Genomic DNA, 26,766 nt, shown 5'->3' on the forward strand with positions numbered 1-26,766 from the left:
ATTCAAGAAGATAAAAATATGAATGAATAAAACAAAAACCTCAAGTCAAGCACAGAAGAGGAAACAATAACACACCATGTTTATAGACAGAGGTGTAAAGTCCAGGGGCCTGTACCATGATGGTAGTTGAACAAACTCAGGTTTACAGGATTAGTTTAGGGTTGAAAAACCAAACCAATCCAACCAGGCTTTGTTGGTACCATGATGCTGATCATCAACTTTCTCTGTCAACTCAGGCTTTGATCCTGAGTTTAGGAGTTTAAGACATCAGTAGCGAACAGCCAATTACATGTTAAGAAAGATTGAAACAGATTAATTTCCCACGAGAGAAGCAGCGCAATTCACTTATTAAATAAAAGTATTAAAATAGTAAGAATTTAAACAAATTTACACAGCAAGAAGAAAACAGCTGTCTATGAAAGAGGACAACTAAAAGAAAAGGTCTCGCTACTGTATATCAGTGCAAGTAAAAGTTGTGAAGTTATTTTATACAGCTGATAAAGGTATAGAGAGAATTGAACATTTAAGCTAACATGTAGTCATTTTATAGCTTCATCTATTGATGCTAAAGCGTATTTATATTACCTTCATATATTTATTCATTTAAACTGCGTAATAATAATTGATGAACTAAAATTGTACCTGTGTGATTGATAAAGGGTATAATAATTACATAAATAATATCTAAATCATACAAATTTATTATTCTAAATAAGCATCACTAAAAACCAGAGGTTTTTGTCTTTAAAAATCATTTGCTATGTAGTGACCTTTAATTTGGAGTAGAAACAGGTGGAGTGACTTTATGGCATCAGACATGTGTCACTTTGCTCACAGCTAATTGGTCCAAGTTCAGTTTGCAACCTCATACCTAGAACATAACCTGCCCCGGACCAGGTTAGCTGTGGAGCGTAAGTTACTATGGCGATGAACACTGCTAAAAGCCAAACCACTTTCATGGTCCCTAAAACCCAGGGTTGACGCAAACTAAACTGAAACATAGCTGGCTAGCCACCTAAACCGGCTTCATGGTATAGGCCCCAGGTTCAGAAAGTAAAAGCCCTCAGTATTTTCTTCCAATCACCTGGATTTGCTAATTAGCACAGTTTTTCAGCCTAACTTCAGCCTGATTTCCAACTAACTAGTGAAATCAGCTGTCTGAGCTCATGGGTGGAATAAACATACGGCAGGACTTTTACTTTCTGACCCCTGGACTTTACACCTCTGTTTATAGATATTTATGTGATTGTACTCACATTTCTCTCTCTCCTATGCGGTTGTGAAATTGGTCTCTATCTTGGATCAAAAGTATTCAAATGAAAGTGACAGTTCACCCAAAAATGTTTGTCAATACTTTCTGGTGCTCAAGTTGTTCCGACCCTGTGTGAATTTCTTTCTTCTGTTGAAAACAAAAAGAAGGTAACCAGACAGTTGATAATAACCATTGACTTCCATAGTATTTTTTTTTCCTACTATGGAAGTCAATGGCTACCGTCATTTTAAGGTGAACTATTCCTCGAAGAGCTTTAATTAGCTTTTGGATGACAGTATAAAGCACGGAAATGGCATCGTAAGAACATTCAGGAGCCATTAAATAAACACAAGTCTCGGAGAGCACAGAGATCCTAAGCGGTGTCGGCTCAAGGGCTCTGCAGCTGATTTTCTGCACAGTGAAATCCAGCAGGGCCTTTTGAACTCCCCTGGCTGCTGTTTCACAGGAAACCACCCCCACTCTGCAGCAGCGGCACAGCCCCTCCCCCTCGGTGATGTCACAGCTCAGTGCACCCGGCAGGAGGTGTGTCTTCCTACTTCTGGCTTAGCCTGTACAGTTTGCGCAGGGAACAGGAAGAGAGGGAGAGTGTGTATGAGAGTTTGCGTGAGGACGAGAGCTCGCTTTACTCTGGTAGGGACTGAGGGCAGCCATGGGGAATTCACAGAAGAAGGCCCCCGGTCACGGAGAGGGAGGGGGCCCGCACTCTCAACCTGGGACCCCGGGGCGCAGGAGGAGCCATGGAAACAACACAGCCAACTCAAAGGAAGTCCAGGGGAAGAACACGGCAGTGAATGGCACCCTTCCAGCCGACAAGAGCCAGGATGAGCCTCAGGGCTCTAGTACTGCGTTCAGTGGTGGGGAGAGCTGTAATCTGGACGCCCCGTGTGGGGCCCTTCCTCCTCCACTGGCCAGGCTAAAAAATGAGGGCAATATGTTGTTCAAAAATGGACAGTTTGGGGACGCGCTGGAGAAATACACACAGGCCATCGACGGATGTATAGAAGCTGGTAGAGTACAAATATTCTGTTTTAGTATTTTATTAAAATCATGCATGACATACGTGTTTAGACAGAAGATATAACAGTCTTTGATGTTACCAAGATTATATATATATATATGTTTTGGTAAGGTGATTGTTTTGGCAAGGTGATTTTCTAGTATACAGACTTAAAAGTACTGGGTTTTAAAAGATTAAAGCATTTTGTGTTTAATTATCTTGAAATCATACACCTTATGCTTGTTAAAACAATATATTTAACAGGTTTTGGTGTTAATAAACTGTCATTTATAGTATAGTATAACTTAAAGTACTGGATATTTCTAATTAACCAATATATTCCAAACATTCTGGTGGGGTAAAAGTATTTATCTAAAAATTATATATATATATATATATATATAGTATAAAGTATAACTATAAGTATAACTTTCTTACTTTTTTACATTTTAACAAGATTACAAAAATTTGCCAAGGTGACATTTTATAGTATGTACAGTATTTTCATACTTTTTTATAGTATACTGACTTAAAAGTGCTGGATTTTTCTAATTAATTAGCATATCTCAAAGATTCTGGTGGGGTAAAAATAGTTTGTGCTTATGTACCTTGAAATGATATGATTTACGTTAAAATACTATATTTAACATTTTGATGTAACCAAGATGACATATTTTGGTAAGGTGATTGTTTTGGCAAGGTGACCATTGTTTTTATGATATACTGACTTAAAGTATACTGTGTTTTTCAAAATTAACCAACATGTTTTAATGAATCTGCCATGCTACTTAAGTATTTATTGGGAAATATCAGAATATTTTATTTAACAGTTGTTGGTGTTACCAAAATGCCACTTTTGGCAAGGCGACAGTACATAGCGTGATTTTTTCAAATCAACCAGCACATTTTAATGAGTCATTTTGTAGTACAGACTATGAAAGCATCAAGTGCGCAAACATTGCAAAGATCCTGTTCAGCAGCGCTGAGTAATACAGGGATAGGTTTCCAAAACCGGTTCATAGAGAGGTTCAGCTGTTTAAATTTCCCATGGAAAAGGTTTTGAACTAGGGTTCATCGATCGAGCCACTGCATTTTAGGGACAAGAGCCGCATTTTTATGTTAGAAATGAAAGTGTTTCACAAGATTGCTGCCTACTTCCGCCACATTGCATTGTGGGTGTGCCCACTAAAGTTACGTAATGGGCCTTTTGAAAGATGGGATATACCGTCTTTCTAAACTCAGCTTCCCCAGAGTGTTTTTTATATGACTAGTTGGGTTTGTAACATGATATTAGGTGACTAAACAAAATGTTTTCCAAAATGAATGGCTGCCTGCACTACGAACCCTTCCTCCCACGTGTATCCAGCAGAACTAAAGCTGCTTTCTTGGTGTATTTTCAGTGCTGTGCTTGTATTTGCAGGTATTGACAGCCCAGAGGATCTTTGTGTTCTGTACTCCAATAGAGCTGCATGCTACCTCAAAGATGGAAACAGCACAGACTGCATTCAGGACTGCACCAGGTTAACCTCACATTTCTTTGCACGCACTGTTCAATGGCCAATGACCAGGCTTTCACCAAATAATAAGAGCCACGATGCTGCGTTTAGCTTGGATTTATGTGTGAGGTAACACTGCAAGTGCATGTGATTGTCTCAGTAAGATTAACACACAACGCAGTTAGTTGCACTGTAAGGAGCTTTACCAGCAGACTGGTTAACCAGCATAAAGAACATCAGCAATCTGTTACCATGTTCTGCTCCGTTTGAGGGAATTCAGGGAAATAATACAATTATTTTCATTTTGTCACTGAGTCTTGTAATCATACTGTACGTTCCACTGTCCTACAAAACACCATAGAGGAAAGACACAGGACCGTTTCAAATTGATAAAAGGAAATTGAATTTTTATTTTATTTTAACAGTAATATTTCAAAACACTCAAACACATGCCGCTTTATGAATGGCTACCAATGTAGCATTAGAGAGTTAATTGTAGGACACAGGATCAGAGAAAGACCTTGATCCTCTGTGTCTCATCCTGTTTATTTATAGGTCCCTCGAGCTCCACCCCTTCTCCATGAAGCCCCTCCTCCGGAGAGCTATGGCGTATGAATCTCTGGAGCGCTACAGGATGGCGTATGTGGATTACAAGACAGTACTGCAGATAGACATCAGCGTGCAGGCGGCTCACGACAGTGTGCACAGGTATAATTCATAGGGGATATATTCCCCACAGAGAAACATGAATTTAAAATGTCTTTAAAATGAACAGATAATGTCCAGGCAGAAGGTTAGCAGTATCTTTTTTTCCTACATATTTTTTTCTTACAGTGTTGTTTTCATTGTTAAACAAAAAAATAGGCCAAAACTTCAATATTCAAGATGTATTGTCTGTAAATAAGTATTTATATCTTTTTATAATTTTTTGTCCTCAAGTCAACAAATCTCTTTTTTTTTTAGGTTAAATGGTAAAAATTCCAGTTATGTCTGATTGTGTTTGTTATGTGTTCTCAGAATCACTAAAATGCTGATAGATCAGGACGGTCCTGACTGGCGAGAGAAGCTTCCAGAGATTCCAAAGGTTCCGCTTTCTGCCCAGCAGCACCGTAAAGATGAACCCAGTGCAGAGGTTCTGCAGGCCCGCGCAGACAGAGCAGAACAGGAGAAGGGTGAGTTAGATCGCAACTGAATCAAAACCAACACCAAAAGATAAAAGTGGCCAGATAGAACAGTTTGGTACTCAATTATGAGCAATAGCGATGCTTCTCTTTAGAAGGCACAACCCTGCTGAAAGATCCAGCCTTGCTGGTCACCAGCATAAGGTATGTTTTGAATGCTGGGACCAGCTTGGGATGCTGGTGTGCTGGTGGACCAGCAAATGTTGTCTTTTGGGGGCCGGTATGATCCCAGCAAGACCACAACAAAACTTGTGTATGTGTTAAATAATATCACATTTATTAGTGTGTGTTCGTAGTTAAAGGGGTGGTTGATTATGATTTCCCTTTTTTAACTTTAGTTGGTGTGTAATGTTGCTGTTTGAGCATAAAGAACATCTGCAAAGTTGCAACGCTTGAAGTTCAAAGCAAAGGGAGATATTTTTCTTTTAAAGAAATTGCTTTTTAAGGACTACAACAAATGGCTGGTATAGGGACTACACAAGCTTCCTCCCGGGTTATTGACATCACTAACCCTAAAATTTACTTAAGCCCCGTCCCCGGGAACTCGATTTATAGATTATCATGACAGAATATGCTAATCAATGACTAGAAGGTAACTACACATAAGCTACCTAAATTCATCAACTAACCATTCAGAAATGTTGTCTACATGATGTCACTTCTTCTTGAGTCTCTACATCTTTGTCCGACTCCGGTTTAAACATAAAAGGCTAAACATTTTTGAAATTTTCAGTGTGTGTCTGTGTGAGGTAATCGAAGCTGCTAATGGTGCGTTCAAGTCATCTCGTATAGATCGTAATTACGAGTTGAATGCACTTGAACACCACCACAATGTCATAAATACCAGTGGGGAGCTTGGGATTTTCTTTAAGCCCGATCTGTACGAGTTGGGGGCGTGTCAGTGAGAAATGGCGGAATCAATGGATGCAACGTCTGTAGTTTTACTACAGTAAATTTGAATTGATTTCAATGTTTACTCGTCCTAGAAACTGTTATTTATAATGATCATCATTAATCTTGTTATAAGCAGCACGTTAATGAATTACAACAAAAAATGCTAACAGTTTACATTGGCTTCATAAGTTTATTAAAAACATAAAAAGAAAAACACACCTGATGCGCATTCTTTGTTCTTCATTTTCTATAAACAGAGTTAACAAACCTTGCTGTATTTTCGTGTAATTAATTAAAAGAAGGTACACCGCCATCTGGCTCCGATGAAACTGACTTGAACGGACCTCACGTCGTAAACAAGGGGGTAATCCATCAGCCGGAAACTGAAGCCTCGCGGGAGCCGCCATTGTAGCAGAACTTCACCTGCTGTTAGCATACCATTGACTCCCAGTTATTTTGGCGTCACTTTGACAGCGAATAACTTTACATCTGAGGCGTCCAAAGACTTCATTTGTCCATTATTTATTTCTAAAGAAACACGACAATGTATAAAAGGCTCCATTAATTTGTATCTTACGTTATGGCCCCGTAGAAGACGTTTTTGTTAAAAACAGGCTAACGATTGCGTCATAATCACGCGACTTTGTCGCACAATAGAGACATTACCGTATAGACAGGAGGAGAAGCTAACAGGCAATCTTTTACTGTCTATGAAGCAATCGGGGGGACATAAAGTCATAAAGGCATAAAGTCAAGGGAGAAGCCCATAGTTAGAGAGTTCATAAATACAACGGGACAAAATATTTCAACAACGTTTTTGAGGAATTAGGTTATACAGATTTGTTTTGGCACAGCTACTAGACGATTTACAACGTTCAGACTGTCGTCAAGCTCAGTCTGAGCCTGCACAGTCGCTCAGCCATCAGGCAGGAAGTGCAATAATCGGGCTTCAGTCTTCTCCGTTGAAATCAATGGGGTCGCTGTGTCCATTTCTTTTACTGTCTATGGTCGTAAACACGACTTCCCACCTCGTACGTACGAACTTCCCAGGAGGACTTGAACGCACCATAAGGACACAAGCTGTTGTAACTCCACCCTCTGTGCTGGGAGCAACAGCTTATTTGCATTTAAAGGGGCACCCTCACCCTCAAAAAGTGACAATTGTAACATGCTATATAAAAATATCTGTGCGGTATTTTGAGCTAAAACTTGACATACACACTCTGGGGACATCAGAGACTTATTTTACATCTTGTGAAAAGGGCATTATACCAAATTTTCCAAAAGAATTTCAATAAATTATTTTTTTAAGAAAAACACATGTTCCTGGTTACATGTTTTCACAGTAAAATCCCCCGTGTTAAACAAACACTGCTCAGGTTTCATATGGTCCCAATCTATAGACAGTAAAAGTAAGACTGAATCAATGTTGCAGTTAGGGAAATATATTAGATTCACACTACAAGTGATGATTGAGCATTAGTGATGACAACCATGGTTAACAAGCAGAATAACTGAAGATAAGAGGAACAACAAGAACAGAAAAGGGAGTTAAAACTACTCATTTACAAATGTTGATTATATGTATAAAAACAGTATATTTCATGTTTATTGCAAAATATGCATATATATATATATATATATATATATATTATGAGTGTAAATGAGTAGTTTTATAATTCTCCATTGTTTTTAATTCGATTGTGCTGTTTGCAATGCTTCATGGGATTGTAGGTCTTTCCCTCACTAAAATATATATAAATAAATAAATAAATGTATATATATATATATATATATATATATATATATATATATATATATATATATATACACACAAACAAACATTTCAGTATTTTAAAAGCATAGGGAGATTGACTCGATTGTGTCATTCACATGCCTTAATGGGAGTGGGCGGAGCTAAAGAGATATTTTTGAGCATAGATATATAAACATAAATCCCTCATTATGCTGTTCCAATTCGTGTGTCCTGGCGCCGACAATCACTATATCTGCAGTAGACTTCAGCAGATGATTTTGCTGAACTTACTCCATCCAACAAGGCTAAGGCGTCAGCTAACACAACATTAAAAAGCTAGCCTAGTTTAAAAACCTGTAATATTGAATTAATATATATAAAAACACAAACCAACACATTCTCACTTGTGAAAGGTTATCCAATAAATTTTGGCGGCTTCACAACCAGAAGCTGCGCAATGTTGTGGCATCATTGATTCTTACTGTGAGTGACGACACGCTGACTGTTCCAAGATGGCGGTCGATGTGGATCTATACATATCTATGTTTAGGAGCATGTTACTTTTTTCGACTCTGTAATTGGTGTAATTTTTTGAATGGGTAATGTAGTTTTCACCAGAAATTCCACTGTTAAACATGACTATTTAAAAGCTGAAATAATGCAGGCTGACGGCTTCAGCAGAAGCAAATACCATGGATTACCAACCTCGTAGCTCACATTAGGTCTGGCTTTAAAGGTTTATAAGATACCGTTCAAAATCAATTTGAGTTTTTACTTCACAAACCTAACTGTTGCACTCTATTGCTTGAGGATTTGCTGCACAACATGCTTTCAGTTTTAAGAGCGTCATGAGTTTGCTGAGAGTGGCAAAAGACTAAAGGAAAGGTTGTGCGGAAAACCTTTATATGGAGGTATTTGGGAGTGTTTTATGCAAATTACTATCCTTGGGTATGCAGTTGCTCGTTTAAAAAATGCAAATTCATTAACATTACAATAAGTTTATTTGCATAGACGGACATGTTTCGTGAGATGTTCTCCTGTGCATATAAATATGAATAATCCATGCAATTATTATTGAATGAGATGCACTGATTTGACAAGTACAGGATGTAACAAGCACAGTTTTAATAACTCAGAGTGGTTCAACGCTAACCAGCATAAACCAGTCTCAACCTGCTAGGATATTCATGCGGAGGTTATGAAAGCTGGTTGCATGGATTAAACAATGCGTTTCAAAACAAAAATCCATGCCAGAACACCAAAGAACTGCAAATGCAGGCCGGTGCTGATAAATAATACAGTATGATGCTGACAAAAATAAAACTGAACAATGATAACAGACAGCTGCTGGAAAGCCTTATTAGGTTTCGCTTAGTGTGGGACGTTTACATTTTTGCCGTTTCCATGTTTATAATAATTAAATTAAGTTTCAGTCACAAGCAGCATCTAACAGCATTTGTCAGCATGTATGTACTGCACTAGATGCCAATCAATTATGCAAAGGTGTAACATAGTCAGCTTTCATCGTAATGGAACCAGACAGCTCCGGTTTCATTCTGAACTGAGAAAGGAAAACCCACATGATCAGACAGCACACATCAGCACCTGATCACATTAACAATGGGGCGACCTTTGCTCTGTTGTACTATGAGCCAGATGATGACATAATAATGGGAGTTTTCCCACAGCATTTGCTGCCTTTACTAGAAATGAGAACTATTGCAAACTTGCCAAACATTCTGCCACATAAGCCTGTGTAGTGTAGTGCATCTCTTTTGTGTAGCCTAACTCTTACGATAACATGTCCAGGTCTCATTTGAACCTAAAACCAAAAGAAAAATTCCCAGTGTTATCATTACTAAAACTAAATCAATAAAAAAATGATTTCTATAATTGAAATAAAGCTAAAATAATATACAAATATTAGATGTAAAAACAACTGAAAACTGATAGAAAAAACTGAAATTTGAAGTTTTAAACTGAAGGTTTTTTTTAAAGTTTTACAATTACTAAAACTAATACTGAAATAAAAATGCTATAATAATAAAATAATATAATAATAATAATAATAATAATAAAGCTAAATACAAAAAAGAGCACACACTAATATTAAAATGAAAACAAAAATATACAGATAAAAGCTCATTCAAATTATCAATGAATACTGTAGTGCAATAATATATAAATATTACTAAAATAATTTTCATAAAGAAAAATTAAGCTTATTTGAATGAGCCTTAAGATTTTATGCATTGTGACATTTTTTCCATGACAATTCACACTACCTTAATACAATAACTTCGATCTTTAATTTGTTTATTTACATTATGAAAAATGTTTTTGTTGTTGCATTATGATAATGAGAATTTGAATATGCTTAAAATGGATGCAACGGATGCATGGATATATATATTTTTTTTAAGTAAACAGGTTTTGTTACATCCGGCTTTTTAGAGTGGATAATGATAATTTACTGAAGAAAAAATAAGGTGACGGCTCTCTGTCTTGGGATGGAAGTTGGATGTTTAATTCTACTGTATCTACTTTTTCCACAGCCAGAAAAGCAGAGGCTCGATTCACATTGATGAAACAAGAAGGAAATGAACTAGTGAAGAACAGTCAGTTTCAAGGTGCTTTGGACAAATACAAGGAGTGTCTGGCTATCAAATCTGACGAATGTGCCATCTACACCAACAGGTAAACATGACCAACTGAAATAAGGCTGCTATATAAAATGCTTTACAACTGTTTTTAGTGAACTGAGTTCAGAAAAGCACACCACATTACACATAGGCCTACTATTTCAGCAGTATCTATATTGTACTGTGTGCAGTATGCACATTTTGGAATGCATGGAAAAGCCAAATTATTAACTAAATGACTTACTACTTGCCAAAATGTTAAGTATATAGCACAGCACACTATGCAGAATACTGTATCCCACAATGCAATGTGCATGAATCAACCTTACACTTGACAAATATTCAGTCGGTGTGTTCAAGAATGGTCCAGTATGACGAATTATCAAAAAATTGCTAAATAAAAGTTTAATTTCGAAACACTGAATTAAACATGGATCATGTGACAACCAGTGTTGTTATTGTTAATTAAAATTCAATTTGATTTCGTTAAATGAACTAAAGCTAAAATAAACATAAATATTAGATGAAAAACTTATGGAAAAAATGGGAAATATTGCCTTGACAACAAACTGAAATAAAATGTAAAAAGTTGAAGTACTAAAATGATTAAAGTCGCATGAAACAGAAGTTGCGAAGTTTTCTTCCCTATTGTGACGTATATCCGACACTGCTTCTCGAACATGAAAAAATGTACGGTGGGACTTGAATTGATTGGATCATTGTGGTTTGCTACTGCTATGATTCTCATGTGATTGACAGGTTGTCCCGTCCTCGCGCCAGTAAACACGTGATGATGGAGAGGAAGTTATTTTGATGAAATATTATGAGGGCACATGATTTTTTTTTTTAAATGATGAGCACGGATCAATAATTTGTAATAAAAAAAATGGTGATTTCTTGGTGCCTTTAAATCTAAAATAAAAAATTTATAAAAAACTTGAAAAAAATGACAAAAGCACATAAAATGACAACAAATTGAATGTAATAAAAACTTTAAAAACCGGTATATAAATAAAATGTACTTAAAATATAAAAAATATTATAATTATATATAAATTATACTAAAATAGCACTGGTGAAAACCGTATGCATATGAATGTTTGAAATGTTGCATAATGCATACTATCTGACATACTGTACGTGGGTTAGTATACACTGCGCAGTAAAAAGCAAGCCATCCTCTAGTATTTACAGTCGCAGTTTGGTGCTTTGCAGTTCACACTAAATACTAGCAATGAATCCTGAATAGCTGTACATGTTGTCCTGTCTCTCATTTGATCGAGCCTTCCAGAAAGTGCTGAGACTGGAGCTGCTCGGACGAAGCTATTCAGTCAGCAATCGGCTCTGACGACTCCAGCATAAAACACCCAAGGACAGAGCCAGGCCGCATTGCTGAATGAGAAATGTCTGTTGTGTTTTCCAGAGCTCTGTGCTATCTCAAGCTGGATTGTTTCGCAGAAGCCAAACAGGACTGTGATATGGCACTTCAGATCGAGCCAAACAATAAGAAAGCGTTTTACAGACGTGCACTGGCACACAAAGGCTTGAAGGTTTATATTTTGTCTTAATGGTGAAAAGAGTATCTCTCTTTTATTTTTGTGCATTTTACAGTGGTAAATCAATCCATTTAAAACATTGTAAATTGTTATTTTGTGTGCATATCAAGTGTGCAGTAGAGAATAAACTGACTAGTAGTACTACTGTAGAATTCAGTGCAGTAAGTGCAGTAAGAGTTTAGATGGTCTGTCTGTATGTTTTCTCACAGGACTACCTGTCAGCCAGCACTGATTTACAGGAAGTACTGCAGTTGGATCCAAAAGTGCAGGAGGCCGAGCAGGAGCTGGAGCTGGTGACTAACCTGCTAAGAGAAAGTCTACTGGCTAATGCCCAAGGTAAACTCTCACTAGCCAATGAACTGGAAGTCGAGAATCTAACACAGTTTAGACTAGTATGTAGGAAATCAGTTCCTTGGTACAACATTGTTTCCTAAATTGCAATGTGATATTATTCCAGTGACAAGCAATTTGTCTGGCTGTATCCAAAATCATTATAGAGCGCTGCAGTGATGACGTATTATTGTAGGCCAACCGGGAAGTTCGCATCACCCTTGTTCCCTCGACACAACCCAATAGGATTTTTACAGTGGACTTTGGATTATTAAAGAAAATGAGCTCTGTGACCAACAAAAGTATTGTTCATCATAATAATCTTCACAAATGAACACAACTTTTATGAATTTTGTAGCCGAAATACAATCGCTAGGAGTAAAAAGCTAAATGCAGACTATTGCTATTCATAATTACCGTAAATAAAGCTCTGTATGCTTTCGAATCGCTTTCCCGGTACTTTGATGTCATACACTGATCGGTCTACACAGCGGCGCTTCAAATCGAACACACCTTAAAGCTGCAGTGGTCAGGTAAAAGTCTTAGATCTCAGAAAATTGAGATTACACATTGTAATTACATCATCTACATGAATGTGAACGCTTTTTACAGTTCAGAATTGTTATGGTAATTACGATATGAAGTGAACACACCTTATAGACCTTATGTAGCCCCGCCCCTTTTCAGCGCTGCGCTCGTTGTCTTTTGTCTTCCGGTCTGTATTTTCACAGCGATCTTGCGTATTTATGAATGAACGGTTTGTTTTAAAATCTTCCCGGTCTACTGACATTTGTTAAGACATCTGCTTTAAACATTACAATCCCCATGATAACTTTCGTTAACTTTAAATTAAGTAAATCCACTTCAAAGGCTAATTACTCCAGGACAGCAATGCCATAGAAATATACAGAGCGACCGCAAAAACGGAAGTTCAGAGACGATATTCTAAAGATGGTTGCGCCCTCGTTTCCCTGGTGCATAAGGTCTATAGAGTGGTGCAGGTATGACATCACTTTGTAGGCCAAAGCCCGGAAGCGAGTTTGCATTTTAGCACTTCCGGTTCCATCGTCCCGAAGTCAATGTTTTTTTTTTTAATGGGATTTTGGTTAAATAGCTGAAATAAGGTCTGTGGTGATTCTACGACATAAAATACATCAGTATTAACCCACTCGAAATTTTTTTAATCCGTTACGTTTCTTGAAAAAGGCGGTTGCTAACAAGTGGCTAAATGGAACTACAGAGGCTGTAGGGAACATTATAAATCATCACGATGGACAGGTAAACTCGGTCCGCTTTTACAGCCTCGTTATGATTATAATTGTGCTCTTATAAACTACTCTGAATAAACTGAACTCAAACTTTCTTGGAAAATGTTTCTTGCAAAAAGCCTATCGAAAAATCCTATTGGGTTTTTGTCGAGGGAGCCAGTGTGATGTTAACTGCCGGTTGGCCTAAAAAGTGGCATCATACCTGCACCACTCTATAAACAAACTACACCACGGTCACATGACAATCACGCCACCATTAACTCTTGCATTCTTTATTTAAAAACATTTTCCCTGAAAGTTTGAGTTAGAATAGTTTGCAATGGCATGAATATAAACACAATGGGACAGTGAAAGTGGACTAGTAAGGTGGTGATTTTTTTCTGTTCTGTAGTCCCATTTAGACACTTGTTAGAAACTGACTTTTAAAGAGAAATCTTTAAAAAAAGCACAAGGCAGTCAGTATTACTGATATAATTTATGTTGTACAAGAAAACATGGATACATCTTAAACTTGTGTTAGATACAGACTTTATTTCAAGCATTTATCCAAAAACCCATTTAGAAAACCAATTGACTTCAGGACGATGGAACTGGAAGTGCTAAAATGCAACTCATTTACGGGCCTACAAAAATGTCATTTCTGCAGCACTATATAACCTAATTCAATACTCACTATTCACGACATTGCTCCACTAATATAGTCCACTGAGCAAATGAAAACCAGTGAGAGAATTCAGAGACTGAGTGCCAGGGTGGGAAATTAACTTTTTTGCCCACCAGCCACAGTGGCTGGTGGATGCCCAATTTTACCAGCCACTTGTATTTTTTACCAGCCACTTTTTCTGGAATTCAAATTTATGAATGAGAACTGTGACTTTGATAACATTGACGTCCATTACAAATATGTAATTAGTTTTATCCATTTAACAATATGAGTTATGCTGCACTCAGGAGCCAATTTATGTTTTCCTCCGTGGATGCTCACGGGCGCACGCCCTTTAAAAAAAAAAAAAAAGCACTATTCAGCACAAACAGGGCTACCATAATATGTGAACAACATGTATGTACATGTTTGTATTTATGAGAGAATTTTATGCATGGTTATTTTACAGTTTATTTTTTAATATTAGTTAAGTCTGTATGACCATAAATAATGGAGTATTTAAATGTATTTTGCTGCTATTTGAAAAAAATCCAGCAAAACGCGCCAGCGCGTTTGTCGACCCCAGAGGTTTAACTCGATTATAAAGCCGATAATTAGGCTATCTTTCAACTCAGGACAGCACCACTTCTCACAAATACAGATAGGATTGGAGATGAAAAGTTTAACTGACACGTAATCGAGCTCCACAGCACGCACGGTATCGGCTCCTATCCTCGCTAGGGGTGTCACGATTCTCCAAATCCTCGATTCGATTACATTTTCGATTCTAAGGTCACGGTTCGATTCGATCCTCGATTTTTACTTTTTTTTTTTTTTAAGCACAGGTTGCTGTTGCTCCTAAAAAGCTGACATCAGTTAATCGCAATCTCACACATCTCTGTTATTATCAGTGAAGCTGACTGCACAATGAATCTTTCATAATATATAGCCTACACTTTTTTTGTTATAATTAGAGGATTTGCCAGCTTACAGAATTCAGCACTGAACAAAAAGTCCATTTTGAGCGGTGAGGAGAGTCTATCTTAAATGCTTCTGATTGGTCATTGCGTTCAAGAAATCAACACGTATGTCTGTGATTGGCTAAATCGCTCAACGCTGCAAACATGTTATAAATAGAAACTCTGGCCTGTAAATCGTTTCTATTTTGTTTTAGTTGTTCTTGTTGCTTTTCTGCAACAGATGAATACAAATTTATTAGTTTTTATGTTTTATTCATAGATATATCTAGTTTGCGGGAGTCTGCGAATCGTTTTATTCTCCCGCACACACAGAGTGAGTGCATTACCGCCCACGCTCGCACTCGGCCATCAAATCTAGTCCCGCGCCCCACTCTATTGCGTTGGGAGTGCACGTCTATAGATCAAGAGCCCGGCCCGAGGATAGTGGCGGGAAATATCGGCCCGGGTCGGGCCAAGTTCGGGCTCGGGTATAGAATCTAAGTCAGAGGAATCACAGCCTTTCAACACGTGTGTATTTTTCCCCGCGCCGTGATGAGTCGTTCATGAACGATCCGTTCATTGCCTCTGTCACGCGACAAATGAACAAAAGACTCGGAAGGTCAAGTAATTATTAATGTTCCCTGTAAATTATTTTTGACTGCATTATAATGATTTGCATTATAAAGAGTGCGTAGGTGGATGTGTTCGGGGAATTTGCCTGTTAAAGGTATAACATTTAAAGCCCCTGAAATGACTAGAAAAAAGATTAGATAATTTTGATGAACTATATTGATCAATAGAGTCACTAAAACGATCCGAACTTTCCATCAGGGGCGCGACATGGGGGCGTGGCAGCATCGACGATTCCATTTTTTATTTCGATTTTTGAGATTGTGAATTAATTTCGATCGATTTCGATTTAAAATCGAAATCGTGACACCCTTGATCCTCGCGGCTGGTAAAACTATCGCTAAACTAAAAAAACGATAGCTATCTAGCCATCACAAAACACAACTTCAAGTTAGTAATTTACTTGCACATCCAAACGTAGTCCCAAAAAGGTCTGCCCTTTTTGCCGATCGCATGGACGTTTCTGAATAGAATTGGTCATATTCATTATTGACTCTATTTTAAGATTAGTTGTTCCTCTAACGAACAAATTGTTTGCATTTTCGGACGACACATAGGTTCGACAGTAAGTACAGTACATGGACTGTTCGACGGGAAGGTAGGCTAACCATTCCCTCGTTTTCCCTTCGTCATCAATGCGCCACTTGTTCGAAAAGTACCTTCACTTTTTATTTACTTCGCCCTCAACAGTTTGTACATTCATATACTGCTGACTCCGCGGCGGGCCTCTTAACACCGGGTATATGTCGCCACATTTTTTAAATTTTCCTTTTATCTGTACCTCAGCTCACCTATGTGTCACCTATGTGTCACGGCTGGTATACAAGGCAAAGTCACCCGCCACTTTGAAAAAGTACCAGCCATTGGCTGGTGGCGGGTGCTAAGTTCCCTCCCTGCTGAGTGCACCTTAGGTGCTGCAGATGGTATCTTCAGGCAATATGCGGAAACTCATTCTGCGTGACGCTCACAGAGCATGGGTATTCTTTGGTAGCCATCTTTCCTTTGTACATCACTTGTGCACTCCTTATTGCGGTGCATTATGACATTGGTTCCCAACACTGGTCCTGGAGTACACCCAACACATTTAGACATACACTGTAGACTGAACACGTAATCCACATGTGTGTGACGTCACTCTTTAGCGTTTTCATTTTTTTAGTTAAAACGGTGACAATAACGGTATCGTTTTCAAAAACTTGCACTTTAAAACCCGTTTTCAAAAGTTTGCATTTTCAGGCCCCCAAAACAGCCTTTTCGTGTAAATGAACGGTCAAAACTCACAACATTTAAGGGTTTCAGTTGAAAAAAGTGTCATGTAAACAACCCCAAAGTGCATGGTTTTGAAAACGATACCGTTATTGTCTCCGTGTAAACTACAAAAACGTGAATTTGTGAAAACGGTGATGTCACGCGCATGTGGATTATGTGCTCAGTCTATAGGCACGTAGTTTTCCCAACTACTGGCCTGGCATACACAACACCGCATTTTTAATAGTTTTTACGGATCCGTGTAAACGCTGACCATGTTGACAACGTTATCGTCTGTACCCTAAAATATGCAGTGCTGGGGGTATTTCTGGAACAGGGTTGGACACAGAGCCCCTTCATCCTACGTCTTTTCAGCGGTTATATTTTCCTCTGTCGAGCGATTACTCTCATGATCGCTCGACAGAGGAAAAGGGAATTATTATAAAATGCAGAAGGTAAGGAGTGTGAGATTTCTGCTTTTTGTTACAACTATAAACTTTGATAACGAAAAATCTGTATCAGTTTATTATAATACTCTAATCTTTTAAAATGTAATGCATATATTTGAATGTTTAATGATTTTTAAAATGGTAAATGGTAAATGGACTGCATTTATATAGCGCTTTCACAGACCTATGGCCAACAAAGCGCTTTACATAGCCTCACATTCACCCATTCACTCACTCATTCATACACCGACGGCGGTGTCAGCCATGCAAGACGCCATCCAGCTCGTCGGGAGCAGCAGTGGTTAGGTGTCTTGCTCATGGACACCTCGACACTTGGTCAGGTGGAACTGAGTATTGAACCACCAACCTTCTGGTTTGTAGACAAACCACTGAGCCACTGCCGCCCCTAAAAGATAGAAAGGTGATAATAGATAGATAGATAGATAGATAGATAGATAGATAGATAGATAGATAGATAGATAGATAGATAGATAGATAGATAGATAGATAAAATATGATTCAAATGTAAATAGATAGATTGTATATAATTCAAATGTAAAATGCTTAAAATTACAGATTAAAATTACTGTCCAAAATCCATGAAAATCCTGAAATTTGGCAATGATAATTAATATATTACAGGTATTTCTGCTGCAACCCAGAAAGCCTTTGCTAGCCTTGGTCCATTAAAACCATTATTCATCAGCATGCATTGATTAATCCCATGGCATGTAGCAAAAAAAAAAGAAAAAAAGGTGCGACCAAATCATATGCGGGTGCTACCAACTGAGAAAGTTGGTAGCACCAGTGCAACCAGTGGAAAAGTTAGTCTGGAGCCCTGTATATACTGGATAATTTGCCAATTCTGTTTTGCCAATATGCTATTATTACTGAGAAAACTGATATGGGTAGCTTTTCCCTCTAAAAGCAATCAGAAGCAGCAGCAGTCAGTGGTTTGAGTGAGAAAATTCCATGCTAATAGTCTCAAGTCTGTGGCCTACGTCACACGTTTCCGCCCCCACGGTCACAGCACGAAAATACTGTTAAAATGTAATTTTGGGAAAATACTTTGTATTACAAATCTTCATACTACTTGGCTTTTTATTAATGCAATACAGCGAATAACAGCCGTCGGCAGTTGCCCAGTGGCTTACATTATTGTCAATTTAGTGTTAGTGATTATTTCACAGCAAAACAAAAGATAACATCTATGCTTTCATGTCCAAAAACATTATTTTTGTCTAAGATTTCACAATAAACCCAGACAAGCTCAGTATCGACTCGTTTTCCATTGGGGTGAAGAGATGAGTCCCACCTTAGGAACCAAGCAATCCGATTGGTTCAAAGCACATTTTATGGGTAATCGCTATAGTGCCTCGTTACAAATCAGACAAAATCACTTTATTATAAGACATTTGAACTACGTTATAACGACCATTCATGTCTTTTAACTTATATGTTTCATATAGTATAGAACCGAATCTATAGATTATAGAATTTATACATTTCTCGTTCTTAGTTTTTTTAGTTAGCTATACAACACAATTACAATACAGGTCCTTCTCAAAAAATTAGCATATTGTGATAAAAGTTCATTATTTTCCATAATGTAATGATAAAAATGTAACTTTCATATATTTTAGATTCATTGCACACCAACTGAAATATTTCAGGTCTTTTATTGATTTAATACTGATGATTTTGGCATACAGCTCATGAAAACCCAAAATTCCTATCTCAAAAAATTAGCATATTTCATCCGACCAATAAAATAAGTGTTTTTAATACAAAAAAAAGTCAACCTTCAAATAATTATGTTCAGTTATGCACTCAATACTTGGTCAGGAATCCTTTTGCAGAAATGACTGCTTCAAAGCGGCGTGGCATGGAGGCAATCAGCCTGTGGCACTGCTGAGGTGTTATGGAGGCCCAGGATGCTTCGATAGCGGCCTTAAGCTCATCCAGAGTGTTGGGTCTTGCGTCTCTCAACTTTCTCTTCACAATATCCCACAGATTCTCTATGGGGTTCAGGTCAGGAGAGTTGGCAGGCCAATTGAGCACAGTAATACCATGGTCAGTAAACCATTTACCAGTGGTTTTGGCACTGTGAGCAGGTGCCGGGTCGTGCTGAAAAATGAAATCTTCATCTCCATAAAGCTTTTCAGCAGATGGAAGCATGAAGGGCTCCAAAATCTCCTGATAGCTAGCTGCATTGACCCTGCCCTTGATAAAACACAGTGGACCAACACCAGCAGCTGACATGACACCCCAGACCATCACTGACTGTGGGTACTTGACACTGGACTTCAGACATTTTGGCATTTCCTTCTCCCCAGTCTTCCTCCAGACTCTGGCACCTTGATTTCAGAATGACGTGCAAAATTTGCTTTCATCCGAAAAAAGTACTTTGGACCACTGAGCAACAGTCCAGTGCTGCTTCTCTGTAGCCCAGGTCAGGCGCTTCTGCCGCTGTTTCTGGTTCAAAAGTGGCTTGACCTGGGGAATGCGGCACCTGTAGCCCATTTCCTGCACACGCCTGTGCACGGTGGCTCTGGATGTTTCTACTCCAGACTCAGTCCACTGCTTCCGCAGGTCCCCCAAGGTCTGGAATCGGTCCTTCTCCACAATCTTCCTCAGGGTCCAGTCACCTCTTCTCGTTGTGCAGCTTTTTTTGCCACACTTTTTCCTTCCCACAGACTTCCCACTGAGGTGCCTTGATACAGCACTCTGGGAACAGCCTATTTGTTCAGAAATGTCTTTCTGTGTCTTACCCTCTTGCTTGAGGGTGTCAATGATGGCCTTCTGGACAGCAGTCAGGTCGGCGGTCTTACCCATGATTGCGGTTTTGAGTAATGAAACAGGCTGGGAGTTTTTAAAAGCCTCAGGAATCTTTTGCAGGTGTTTAGAATAAATTAGTTGATTCAGATGATTAGGTTAATAGCTCGTTTAGAGACCCTTTTCATGATATGCTAATTTTTTGAGATAGGAATTTTGGGTTTTCATGAGCTGTATGCCAAAATCATTAGTATTAAAACAATAAAAGACCTGAAATATTTCAGTTGGTGTGCAATGAATCTAAAATAAATGAAAGTTGTGTACTGTGTGTACTCTGAAAAGCGCTATACAAATAGCACTTTGTAAAAACATTTTTAAGCAGGTAGTCTAAATATATTTATTTATATTACTTGATGGCAGAATACTGCTAGACTACCTGCTTAAAATGTTTATAAAAACTGCTTTTATCTTATCTTGTACATAGCAGCGGTATTTAGCTGTAGGGCTACATAGAAGTCCCGCCAAGAGGCTCACTTCATCTTTGTGTAGACTGTCATGCGCCGCAACTAAAGTGTCCCTTCCAACAAACACTCATCTCACGTTCTTGTAGGAATATTGTGTCAGTGGGATTTAGCATGCTACATAAAGCTACCACATAAAGCTAAAACAGCTCACGTTAGCTACAAGAAGTTATCGCAATGTGGGACTCATCTTCACCACACGGTCATATTATTTTTGTGAATTGGAATGTGTGCAAAGGATTGTGGGTGATTTAAGGCAGCAAGGATACATCCGATTCAAAACAGGCCAAATGAAGGACGCGAAACTAAGGCTGAATCTGAAATCGCCCCCTATACCCTCAAATAGGGAGTTATTTGAGTGGACACTCATTTGTAGTGGAGTTGTGTCCGAAACCAGTGGACGTTATTGAGTCCACTTATTTAATCCCACATTGCACCGCGATAACGAGGGTACAACGATGCATGCTCAACGGCTGTCCCGAATTCGCGCACTTGTTTTCATTCACTCCAAGTAAACCGTATTAGGGGACTGCCGTAGGGAATAGTGAATGAGGGTTTAGGGGACGATTTCGGATTCAGCTGAAGGCTGCCTTCCAATGATACTTTATATTGATATCACCTTCGTAGGATGCAGCTTTCCGTTTGAGAAACACTAGGGTGGCCATACGTCCGGATTTTGCCCGGACAGTCCGGATTTCAAGCCCCCTGTCCGGCGTCCGGCACAGCCTCAAGCCGGACACTCATTTGTCCTCCTTTGTGGAGTTGCGCTGAATTATTTAAAAAAAAATAACCTATAAAAATCCCGCATATTGACAGCGGCTCCCTGATGCCCGTAAATTAGTTCAAATCTCCTGGAATCTAGAGCCGCGCATGCGAAGCAGAACATAACCTACTGTATGTGCTCCAAACCGTGTAGCGCGTGAGCACGGCAGAGAGGGAGAGAGCGAGAAACCTTGTGTGCCCTCGATTTGTGACGCACAAATTCTCCTCCCTCTTCACATCGGTCACAATCATTTTAATTTATATTTTACCTTTGCAGTTTATATAAACCACACATCTCACATATTTCAACAGGGTATCTTGCATTATTATTATTATGATGAATTTCTTAAATAAACAATCTTTAACAACATAAGGGCAGATCCTTTGAGTGCTGCCGATGACGCTGTGGAGTGACGCTTGAGTGATCAATATTCCAATATATAAAAAAGCTTTCATTCCATTCCTCCATCCTCATTTTCTTTCCTTGCAGCCTTCCCTCGCGTCCTACAGGGGGAGGAGCTGAGACGCGAGGGAAGGAAGCGAGAAAAAGTAACGAGGATGCAAAAATAAGAAATGAGAAGCACCCCAGTTGTTGAGTATTGAAAAGCACCCCGGCCCGTATCATCAGAAGAGCGTGTGGGCGGGATCTCTCTGCAAGCCCTGTCTCGCACTTGCAAAGACAAAAGTAATCAAATCAATGAAAATTAAACTATTTTTACATAATTCAACATACATACTCAGTGATTGATACAATCTTTTTCATGGAATAACCTTTGTTCATAAAGAGTTAAAGTTTGAACGTTCTTGTTGCCTTTTAATTTATTTTCGAGATCTGAGGTAAACCATTGTCGCTTTTATTATGGCGGTTTAAATGTAAACTGAAGCAATTATGACATTCGAACTACAATTAAACAATTTTGGCTTGTACAACAAAAAATTTTGGCTTACCTGAGATCATCATTGAGTTGTAAGCCACAACCTCACAGAAATAGAAACGATTCCAAAAAAAGAATCCTTGATGCAGCATCTAGTCTGGTTAGTGGCACGGTGCAACGGTTATTACTATTTTGGCCTACATGTTTATATTTATATCAATATCACAACAGCAAGTTAATACTGAGTAACTTACAAGTTAGACACAGACACAGTCCTTTTACTGTGTCTATTCTTATTTCACCAACAAAACAATTAACAGCAGTGGCGCTATTGAATAAATCAGTACTTTTGAACGAATCAGTTAACGTTACTGATTCGCCAACACAGAGTAACTGTAGAAAGAGTCACAGAAAAATCGCCACAACTAACGTTAATGCATAGACTGGAACCAGAACGGCTTGTATTAACCCTTTCGCACGTACGATCACACCGATGTGATTAATAATAATAATCCTTTCCATTATAAAAGGACGACACGTTTTATTCATATCAGATACACATTGTGCAAGTAGCTTTACATTTTACCCTATTCTTCTCCAAGTTCACCGGCCACTTACTTTCATGTATTTCTTGAGATGTGGAAGAATTGACGTGTTGTAAATCCAACAGATCCGATTCTCTGAACTGTGGCACAAACTAACATGGCGCCGCCCATCACGCATACAGCTCAACAAACGCGATCATTATAAAGGTGTTTAAAAAACAAAACACATCCACTTGCACATATTTGACAATCGGAATAGCAGTGTTTTGTACTATAGCTAATACATTTTCTGAATATTTTTAATAAAAAAGGAAAATGACATAGAAGCAGATCATCGTTCATTCAGCGCTGTGTTGTGGTTGCGCTGTGTCACGTGACAAACAATGACGCGTCACAATGGAAAAATTAAAGTGACAGGTTCAAAATAACGGTCGCCTTGAAAAATTCACGCTGCGGGGGCGGGGGGGGGGGGGGCTGCGGCAGTTAGAATATTTTAAACTTACGTGTGAAAGGGTTTATAAAAAATACAATTTTTTTTATTAAAATACTTAATTGCAGAATGCTGCAACTGACCAATCTACCATGTCATAAAAACTCCTAAACTGTTTTTACCTTACAGCAACTATAGTCAGCCATCTTACCTCAGTGAACTTTAACCTTAGGTTTAGCTGATTAGTGTTATTTACTGAGGCAAGGGTCATTGTTACTAAATTGCTCATAACTGAACAAATCCCAGACCTGGCCTGGGTACTACACTTTGGCCTGTAACTTGTCCCACATGTTTATGCAACAGATATGAATGATTCCTCCAATGGAGCAGCTTTTTGAAATTGACAACCATCCGCATATCATCATGGTGGTAGTGTGTATTTAAAAAGAAAATTGTCTACCCATTTTTTTGTGGATAGTTGGTCTCTAACAATTTGGAAAAAAACATTTTTTGTACATGACAAAACTAAATTATTTATTAAACAATTGTTTATTTGACTTGAAAAGTATCATATTCATAATGAGAAAATAGACAAAAAAAGCCTGAACAGTTTATAAAGTCACTTTTATTTATATAGTGCTTTACACAATACAAAATAAGAAACCACAAAACTTTAAAGGTCGCGCATTTAAAATGACAGACGACAAAACTGTAGCACTCGCTTATAATAAACAGTTATCATGTGTTGATGTGGATGCAAATATCGTTCTGGATGTGAATGCGCCTTTATTCTAAATGATTAGGAAAAACTTTCACTCTATTGTGTATTACGTTTATTTTTGTCTTTCGAGCTTCATCATTCGCACCAAATCAAATTGAGCATTTAAAGTCAGCATGAAATGGAAGTTGGGATTTCAGAAGTCTTTTTCCTATTGTGACGTAGCCTATAAAAGTGAATCGGCTTCCAAACAAGGAAAAGTGTAGGGCAAATTGATTGAATCATTGAGTCGTTGCAGGGATGACATCAAAACCCGGAAAGCTAATTCATCAATGGTTCCCTCAAGATTACATGGGGGTTTTCAATTTATGAGTAAAATAAGGTCTGTGGTTAAAGGGTTAGTTCACCCAAAAATGAAAATTAAGTCATAATTACTCACCCCCATGCTGTACCAACCCCGTAAGACCTTCGTTCATCTTCGGAACACAAATGAAGATATTTTTGATTAAATCTGAGAGGTGGATCACTGCTACATAGGCTGTCTGAGGGAATGAAACTTGACGGCCCAGAAAGTCATTAAAGAACATGTTTAAATATTCCATGTGCCTACAGTGGCTCAACTATAAGTTTATCAAGCGACGAGACTACTTTTTTTCCGAAAAAACCCCCCATAAATAACGACTTTATTCGACTATTCCTTTTCTTCCTTGTGGGCGTGAGACGAGAGTTCAAGAGATTTCCACGACGCATGTGCGAGAACTGAGAAGAGGACGTTCTTCTTCTAATACTTCTTGTTCAGTTCTCGCGCATGCGTCGTGGAAATCTCTTGAACTCTCGTCTCGTCGAAAAAAAGTAGTCTCGTCGCTTGATAAACTTATAGTTGAGCCACTGTAGGCACATGGAATATTTAAACATGTTCTTTAATGACTTTCTGGGCCGTCAAGTTTCATTCCCTCAGACAGCCTATGTAGCAGTGATCCACCTCTCAGATTTAATCAAAAATATCTTCATTTGTGTTCCGAAGATGAACGAAGGTCTTACGGGGTTGGTACAGCATGGGGGTGAGTAATTAATGACTTAATTTTCATTTTTGGGTGAACTAACCCTTTAACACAAAAATAATTGATGATACTTGAACGTTTTGCTCTACAATGTAATGTAAATCTCTCACAACACACACACATATAATATAAAAAACGAATTTTTTTTTTGAAAAAGAAAAAAAAATAAGTATTTAAAAAAACATATGTTTCTATGTAACTGGATAAGAATGTTTGGAGAGTGAGTGACTGTAGTTACAATGTAGAGTAAAACATTTAAGTATCGTCCCAGACAGCAGCATAGTGACATGTGGAACGCGTTCCAGATGTGGGCCGGATCTGGGCGACACTATGTTGCTGTCTGGGGTAATGTTTACTACAGACCTCATTGCACTCATAAATTGAAAAACTCTCTAAAAAAAAAAATTTCTTGAGGGAACCAGCGGCGAATTAGTCTTCCAGGTTTTGACTTCATCCCTGTACCACTGGAATGCTGTGATGTCATGTGAGTGACAGGATATCCTGCCCTTGCGTCATTAAACATGTCATCAGAGAAGAGAAGAGATGTCATTGGGGTCAGAGGGAGGGGAAGTTATAAGATTATGAAGGCACATGAAATTGATGTGCACGGATATCATGGTGACTTTAATGGCAATAGTTGTCTTTAATATGACATGCATGATGCTGACTATGATTGTTTCCTCTCTGTAGGCTGATATCAAGACAATAAATAATGAAGTGAACAGAGAGCTACAGGAAGAACAGAGCCTCCTTCATTAAAGCCAGACACAGCGGATCCAACGAGCCTGAGAGTCCCAGCTCTGAGATCCCAGTCCCGCCAAGAGGCTCCATTCATCTTTGTGTAGACTGTCATGCGCCGCAACTAAAGTTTCCCTTCCAACAAACCACTCATCTCACGTTCTTCTAGGAATATTGTGTCTGATGCAATGCTGACATGCAGCGCATGCAAACAGTTCATAATCTCTAACTCTGGCTTCAATAGGCACGTGTGAGCATGGCACGGCTGGGAAGCGTGTAACAAACGGGATTATGGGGTTGTAATGTGATGGTTGTCGTGTGTATAAGAGAATGTGCCTTTTATAAGAAGCTGTGGCTCACATATGGAGTGATTTAACACTCACAGATGAAATTGTATAGGAATGTTTAATTTGCTACATTTAAAATGTCTCATTTCTCAGGATTTAATATATTTTTAATAGCTATTCCATTGTAATGTGTAATTTAAGAATACATGTAGCTCATGTAGTGTAATGTTTTTTTTTGACATCTTCCAGCCTTCAGCCCAACTATTGTCTCAATATGCATAAATAAAACTAGATCTCACAAGGTATGAATGTACAACAATTACATAAGATGTATTTTTTTCTTTGGGATGTCAGCAAAAGAAATGTTTCAGTTAAACAAATTTGCATCAGCTAAATAAATGGCTTTATAAACTTCTAGGTGAGAAATGTTTGCCATTAGAAATGATTATGTCTTGTAATTATAAAACAATTGTTTCATAATTGCAAAAGCACTGCAAATATTAAGCAAAAAAGCATCCCCGGTTTTGGATAATACATCCAAATAATTTGATTATACTCTACCATTCAAAGTTTGGGGTCTGCAAATTTTTGTTAGACTTCTTTCAAAAACATTTATTAAAAGTATAAAAATACTGTAAAACTTGTAATAATGTGAAATATTATTACAATTTTAAATAACGGTTTGTATAATAAATACAAATAAATTTGCTGGACTCTTTGATAAGTTTGAAA

At 38.2% G+C, this 26,766-nt stretch overlaps 1 protein-coding gene across 1 annotated transcript; it reads left to right on the top strand.

Annotated features, from left to right (window-relative positions):
• The first annotated feature begins 1,765 nt into the window (after window positions 1–1,765).
• spag1a (sperm associated antigen 1a) lies at window positions 1,766–26,449 on the top strand. The gene is made up of 8 exons (XM_077196548.1): window positions 1,766–2,280; window positions 3,691–3,790; window positions 4,322–4,474; window positions 4,784–4,938; window positions 10,153–10,294; window positions 11,663–11,789; window positions 12,005–12,131; window positions 25,700–26,449. The coding sequence occupies exons 1-8, from the start codon at window positions 1,923–1,925 to the stop codon at window positions 25,702–25,704; spliced, it is 1,167 nt and encodes a 388-aa protein (XP_077052663.1). The 5' UTR covers window positions 1,766–1,922; the 3' UTR covers window positions 25,705–26,449.
• The last annotated feature ends 317 nt before the right edge of the window (window positions 26,450–26,766 follow it).

Source organism: Siphateles boraxobius, unplaced genomic scaffold (genome assembly GCF_051911475.1).
Source record: "Siphateles boraxobius isolate OS27281-9 unplaced genomic scaffold, OSU_SipBor_1 35, whole genome shotgun sequence".
NCBI lineage: Eukaryota > Metazoa > Chordata > Actinopteri > Cypriniformes > Leuciscidae > Siphateles > Siphateles boraxobius.